Genomic DNA, 7409 nt, shown 5'->3' on the forward strand with positions numbered 1-7409 from the left:
TTTTGCCTTCAGAACTGCAGCACGTCCATGATGGCAATTTCCTGTTCCACCACATCCCAAAGGTGCTCTTCTCGATTTAGATGAGGTGACTGTGGAGGCAATCACTGTTCTGTTTTTTTAGTTACTTTACCTTCTTATCAGCTTTAAGCAACCTGGTCATTCTCCTATGACCTCTGGCATCAACAAGGTTTTTTCACCCAGTGAACTGTTATTCACACAGTTTATGGCACATATGAAATATACAGGTGGTTAGCACTGTTGCCTCATAGCAAGGAGGTCCTGAGTTTGACTTCACCATCTGACTGCAGCCTTGTGGAGTTTGCACGTTCTCCCTGTGTTTGTGTTTGGGTACTCTGGCTTCCTCCTACAGTCTAAAAACGTGCAGTTAGTAGGGTTAGGTTAATTGGTGATTTCAAATTGCCCACAGGTGTGAGAGTGAGTGTGAATGGCTGCCTGTCTCTCTGTGTTAGCCCTGCAACAGACTGGCATTGTGCTCTCTTTTCTAAATTTAGCATCTTCTGGCTGCAAAGAACCATCATGGCGGTGGCTGATACCTATTGATGAGGCTTAAAAAAATAGCGGGGTGACATCACGGTGGCTGTTTTAGTTACAGTCTATGACGAAGGCTAGTGCTGACTAAATAGCTTTATTAGCAATTAGCAACATTCACTAGCAAAATAACAGGAATGAAACAACATGACGAGCTGACTCAGTCTACTGAAGTCTAAACAAGAAAAATAGCACGCACCTAATTTTTTAACCACTTTATTTACGCACAACTTTAAATCTGAATACAGCCTCAGGGGTTGAGTTATACAAACACCAGTTCAGAAAAAGATGTAATTATAGTCAAATCAAAAGTAAAAATAAGTGTATTTGCACATTGCATAACAGTTTAACAGTAGAACATAAAACACATCAGATAAACTGAGGAAATGAACAGTTTTACCAAAAAATAAATTAATATAGGCAATTTGAATTTCACAACAGCAATGTTTCAGCACAGGGCCATGCTTACTGCTGTGTAACATCATCTCTTTTTAAACAACAGTCTGTAAACATCTGGGAACTGAGGAGACCACCTGCTGGAATTTTGAGAGAGGAAAGTTGTCCCATTCTTGTCTGATATAAGATCCAAGCTAGTCAACAATCCTTCGTCTTCACTTGTCATATTTTTCATTTCACAATGCTCCAAATGTTTTTCAGTTGGTGAAAGATCTGGGTTGCAGCCCTGTTCAGCACCCAGACTCCATGCTGTTTTAACAAATACAGTATTTGGTTTAACATTGTCTTGCTGAAGCATGCAAGGGCTTCTCTGAAAAGGATGTCATCTGGATGGGAGGATGTGTTGCACTAATACCTCTATATACCTTTTAGCATTGATGGTGCCTTTCCAGATGTGCAAGCTGACAATTCCATAGGCATAAATGCAACCCGACATCATTAGAGATGTAGGGTTTGGAAGTAAGAGCTGATAGCGAGCCAAATCATCTCTCTCCTCTTTAGTCTGGGCGAAATTATCTGTATAGATGAAAAGTAGCCTCGCCAATGTTGTGGAGCCCAAAACATTATCGAAGGGTCCAGTCCAAACCACAGGATTGGATTTGTACCGCTAGTTTGAAACTATGTACCAAGAAGCAGAAATGTTATTGAAACAAATGCTTCAGGGACATTTTGTTTTTTATTAAAGTTAATATTAAACGTTAACCAAATGCTTATTTGAAACAGTATAAAAAACAACCGATAAATTTGCTCATTCCATTTTTTAAAAGCAGGAGCACTCTGATTTATGGTTTAATGCAGTGTTTACAGTTCATCTGATTAGGACCATTAGCAACATGTAATTACCGTAACATGAAGGTCATGTTGACATCTCCAGAGAAACAGGTACAGAGCAGGTCAGCCATCTTTATCTGATATGTGGGTGATTTTGTTTGAGTTAGAGCCTGTGAGTAAAGGTTGTATCTGTTTTCTTGTCAGAACTAGGTCAAGTTTACGAGTAAATTGAGGTGTTGCGTCCCTGCAGTGTCTCCCTTCATCTGTCACAGTTTTATCCCTGTTTTCTATCAGCGCCTCACCTCCTACTTCCACTTATCTCCCTCCAGCCAAATGTCTTATCAGCCTTTTTAACCACGACTCATTTAAATTCAATCCACCACCCATGCTTTTCTTGCATTTTTTTTTAAAATTTCCCTTTGTTAATGACCTTTTCTCATCTTTTTTTCTTTTCTCTCCTCAGCTTACCTCACATGATGTAAGTGAATATCATTACAAGGGCCTTACATTGAGGCCCGAGTCACTGCGTGTGCCTGTGCGTTTGTGTACGTACGAGCATGTGGGAGCGTGCTCTTTAAAATGAGAGCACGGCTGTTTGCCTCCTCGAGCCGGAGGGGTGGGGTGGGGGGGCTGCCTACAGTTAACATTTGTTTCCTGAAAGGAGCTGTTTTGAAGGCTTTTTATGTAAAGCCCTGTTTTTTCCCCATGTTTTTACGTCCCTAATAGCAGGTGTCTCATTACACTGAAACCTCTCAGCACACATGGGTGGGGGGGTAAATAAAAGCATGATATTTTTTTGAGAAGCATATTCCTGGTAGTTATCCCAAAATAGACCAAAGGTTCAGCTGCTTAATGCCTCTATCTGTGGTATTTCAATTATTTTCTGGAGGCAAAGAAAATAATCCAAAATTATTTTGAGATTTTTGTTGTTGTTGTTGCTGGTCTCATGTGTTGTTGGGTATCTGCCTAGGTCTTTGACATGAGTCACTAGGCACTTCATGTGACTGCTTAGCTTATGAATGAGAACACCCCCACCCAGCCCCCAGTCCACTGACAAAAGGTGGCCAAACAGCTGTTGCCTGGAAACCAAAACTGGTTACCATATTGCTATGCTGTGCTGCCATGAATCTCCCCCTACTTTTCCTTGTCGCTCAGCATTTTGCCCATTGTCATTTGGTTTTTAGTTGAAATGTAAGTCATATATTCACCAATATCTCATTCGGGAAAATTTCAAAACATTGATTCAGTTCTGTAAAAACATTGCCAACTGGAAGTCTCTTTTCTGTGTCTGTTTTTTTGTGTGTTTGTTTTGTTATGTGAACGTTTCATTCAGTGCGTGATGGTCACTCTTTCTTTAGTTTTTGCTGTTTCAAAACAGAAGAATTGATGTTATTTCTAAGTACTTTCAACAGGTTGCTGAAGCATATAACAAACAAAAACGATAGTCAGAGGTAAGTATGAAAAACATGACTGAATTCAAAGTGACGGCGATGATTGCACCAAATGATTAAAGGAGTAAGAGCAGCACTCTCGGTGCCTATAACAGTACAGTATTACATAATGTTTGTTCCCAACTTTGGCCCATCACACCCACTGTGGAAAATGGTGTGACTTTTAAGCAGAGCGCACAGATGCTCACAAAAAACTAAGAAGGATCTGTTTCTGCTGTAAATACACAAACACATACAAGGTGCTGAAATGAGATGATAAATCTACAATCCCCACACTGCAAACCCCAAGAAACTAGCAGAACAACTAAAATAAGGCAGTTGATTGCCTTCATGTGCTTAAGCTGATAATCTTCCAAGTCAAACATTACAAGAAATATAATGTTTGGATTTACTGTATGTAAATGCTAACTAAAGTTAAATGAAATTGCTTTTAATGGCTGGCTGGATGGATCACATGGTTTTAGTCTTAGTGTTGCTTACTGAAATCCCATTACTTCTGCCAAGAACTGTACCTTCTCAAAATAAATACTACAGTTACTGATAAAAAAAACAAAAAATGGAATGCTGTGTGAATGTAAATAAAAACATAATCTCATAAACGTATATTTTACTCACAACAGAACATAGAAAACAAATCAAACGTTTGAAGTGATAAAATTAAACATTTCAGGAAAAAGATTGATAAAAAGTTTGGACAGGAGCAACAAAATGTTGGCAAAAGTAAGTGTAAGGTTCTGAAAAGAAAATTGCAGGAGGAACTAATCAGTAACCTGACTGGGTATAAAAAGAGCATCTTAGAGAGGCAGAGCTTCTCAGAAGTAAAGATGGCTAGAGGTTCACACATCTATAAAAACAGCCTGTTTCTTCAAATTTTGGAACAATTTGTAAATAATGTTCTCCTTTGAATATCTACAATACATAATATCATCAAAAATATCCGGATAATTAATATTTATCAATACTGGATGCTTGTTGTTGTCAGGTGGCACTGCATTAAAACGGGCATGAGTCTGCCATGGAAATGACTGCATGGGCTTGGGAACACTTTTAGATATCACTGTTTGTGAAGGCAGACCACAAATGCAGACTAAACCTCTGTCGTGCGCACACGATCCAGGAATAATGCCCTTCTTCTCAGGATGAAAGTTAATTTAAAATGAACTGAAGTAAAGTGGAAAATTGTTCTGTGGTCAGATGAATCAAAATGCAAAATTCTTTTTGGGAAACACGGACACCATGTCCCCAGATTAAAGTGGAAAGGGATCATCCAGCTTGTTATCAGCACTCACCTAAAAAGCCTGCATCTCTGATCGTACATTAGTGCTTATGCATCTGGAAAGGCACCATCAATGCTGAAAGGTATATCGGGTTTTTTATACAGATTACGTTTTTGTTTTGTTTTTACAGAGGAGGCCTTGCATGCTTCAGCAAGGCAATAATAAACTGTATACTGCATCTATTATGACACCATAGCTTCATAAAAGAAGAGTCTGGATGCTGAACTGGCCTTTCGTCGAGGTTTTTAGAATTTGCTTTCTATAGGCTCAGGTAAGGAGAGCGTGCAAGAACCTGCAGGAAGCTCGATGAGAGATAGACGGAGACATGTAAAGTCTCTCTCTCTCTCTCTCTCTCTCTCTCTCTCTCTCTCTCTCTCTCTCTCTCTCTCTCTCTCTCTCTCTCTCTCTCTCCCCCCCCCCTGCCGTGACGTTACTCCGTTTTAAAGCCACCCTCGATCGTCCCCTCCGGCCCTCCTCCTCCTTCTCGCATTCACCTTCCTCACCGAGCTCAACATCAGCCAATGCTTCACGGCACTCCTACCCTGCGTGTCTATCCCACGCGTGGGAAGCACAGCAAAAACGAGGGCTTCACTTGAGAGAGTGAAAAGAAGCGATCGACGGAAAAGCGGGAATCGTTTCATCAGTTTTCATTGCTGAGTTTACCTTTTCGGAGGAAGGAGCTCCTGATATCAGCGAGAATCTCTGGTTTTTGTCACGGTGGTAGGTATTCTTAACTTTTCAGAAAAAATCGTAGAATCGAAAAAAACAGGTTTATAGACCGTTTATTTGATAAGACTGAACTTATTGAAAATACTATTGCAATAATAATCACGAAGCATCACTTTCTATACTGTAGTGGATCGAGAATTCCTATATTACTGTAATTTTGAAGCACCACAAGCAATCTGTAATTCTCATAACACTATAAATGCTATAAATTTGGAGCTGATTTTATAAATGGCGTTTGTCTCTTTGGAATTTTATATGGTAAGAGCTGCTGTGATTTCAGGACCACGGAGAGCTCTCAGCGCACCTTTAGTGGAACTTTTAAAAGGAAAATCTGCCCACAGCTATTTTTTATTCATTTATAAATTAATATTATACCACTACTTACTTTTAACAGATCTCTGAATACTGGACATTGGATCATTCAAAGTTATTACTGATTCTATAAATGAGTTTTTATGTCTATATTATGCATTTGATATGTGAAAACAAATAGAAGTTGTATGCTAGAAGACAGCAAGAATTGTTCTTGTTTCCCTTCGAGAAGGTTTAAGCTTTGTAAGTAAAGTTATTTTTCAAAGTTACTTGAAAACTTACTATTCCACCTTGCCTGTCCCTTGGTCTCCTCATATAATTCAAGCTAAAAGGCACACTCACCTTGAAAAAGCACCTTTTTAATTAACAAAGCAATCTTCTTGTTCTCCTGCTGCCAACAGGACAGAGAGACGGCATCGTGGAGCTATGAATGAGTCGCTGGTGGTGAACGACTCTTCTGCGACTCCTGTGTCAGGAGAAGCTCTCCCGTGGATAGAGGCTGAGTTTTCGGACCGGAACGGCAGCCTGGAATTCTCCACCGCCGCATTAGATTTCCCTATCAACCCGTGGGACATCATGCTCTGTATGTCAGGCACCGTGATCGCCTGTGAGAACGCCATAGTGGTAGCAATCATCTTCTACACGCCCACGCTGAGGACTCCCATGTTTGTGCTGATCGGGAGCCTGGCCACAGCTGACCTGCTGGCCGGCATGGGATTAATCCTGAACTTTGTGTTTCAGTATGTGATCTCCTCTGAGACTATCAGCCTTATCACTGTAGGCTTTTTAGTGGCCTCCTTCACTGCATCCATCAGCAGCCTCTTAGCCATTACGGTAGACCGCTACTTCTCCCTCTACAATGCCCTGACATACTTCTCAGAGAAGACGCTGCAGTACGTTCACTTGATGTTAGTGGGCACCTGGGGGGTGTCTCTGTTCCTGGGCTTGCTGCCGGTGCTCGGCTGGAACTGCCTGGACGAGCCGGCCTCCTGCAGCATTGTCCGCCCTCTGACCCGGAGCAATGTCATGCTCTTGGCCATCTCCTTCTTCGCCATCTTTGTGCTTATGCTGACCCTTTACTTCAAGATCTGCAAGATCGTGTGCCACCACGCCCACCAGATCGCCCTCCAACAGCACTTTTTTGCCACTTCTCATTATGTCGCCACCAAGAAAGGGGTGTCCACTTTGGCCATCATCTTGGGGACTTTTGGTGCCAGCTGGCTTCCCTTTGCCATCTACTGTCTCGTGGGTGAGAGGGAGTATCCGTCAGTGTACACCTATGCTACGCTGCTGCCGGCCACCTACAACTCCATGATCAACCCCATCATCTACGCCTACAGAAATGCCGAGATCCAGCGCTCCATCTACATGCTTCTCTGTGGCTGCTTTCAAGCCAACGCAGCTTATCGGTCCAGGTCACCTAGTGAGGTCTAAAAAAGGTGCTACAGCTTGCTGCGTGTGTGTGTGTGTGTGTGTGTGTGTGTGTGTGTGAGAGAGAGAGAGAGAGAGAGAGAGGAGAGAGCATGCATGTGTGTGCGTTAAAGGCCGAGCAAAAAGACAAACCCAGTAATCATCGACAATCTGCTTACAGTTGACAGTTGACAATGCTTTAAAAAAAACAAAGCAGGCGTGATGTTCGAAATGTGTCTCTCATGCATACTGTATCTGCACTTTATTAGCCTATGTCTCAACACAAGTTAGGGGGAGAGTTTGGAAATGCTGTGAACAAGAAACTTTGTTTTTTTTTGTTTTGTTTTTTTAAAGACAAAGCAAACCTGTGAATGTACTTAAGTGGAAAAAATAGGAATGGAAATCTTGCACTTTATTCAATGTTTTTTTTCGAATGCCAAAGCAGTATTGTATA

The 7409-nt window shown here is 41.4% G+C and overlaps 1 protein-coding gene across 1 annotated transcript; it reads left to right on the forward strand.

Annotated features, from left to right (window-relative positions):
• The first annotated feature begins 5029 nt into the window (after positions 1-5029).
• On the forward strand, positions 5030-6999 carry LOC116310664 (G-protein coupled receptor 6). The gene is made up of 2 exons (XM_031727518.2): positions 5030-5224; positions 5947-6999. The coding sequence occupies exon 2, from the start codon at positions 5972-5974 to the stop codon at positions 6977-6979; it is 1008 nt and encodes a 335-aa protein (XP_031583378.1). The 5' UTR covers positions 5030-5224; positions 5947-5971; the 3' UTR covers positions 6980-6999.
• Positions 7000-7409: the final 410 nt, after the last annotated feature.

The sequence above is a fragment of the Oreochromis aureus genome, linkage group 15 (genome assembly GCF_013358895.1).
Source record: "Oreochromis aureus strain Israel breed Guangdong linkage group 15, ZZ_aureus, whole genome shotgun sequence".
Taxonomy (NCBI): Eukaryota; Metazoa; Chordata; class Actinopteri; order Cichliformes; family Cichlidae; genus Oreochromis; species Oreochromis aureus.

Bases quoted from the DNA above. Each gene is read 5' to 3' on its own strand.
- LOC116310664 (XM_031727518.2), top strand. From the start codon at position 5,972: ATGAATGAGTCGCTGGTGGTGAACGACTCTTCTGCGACTCCTGTGTCA.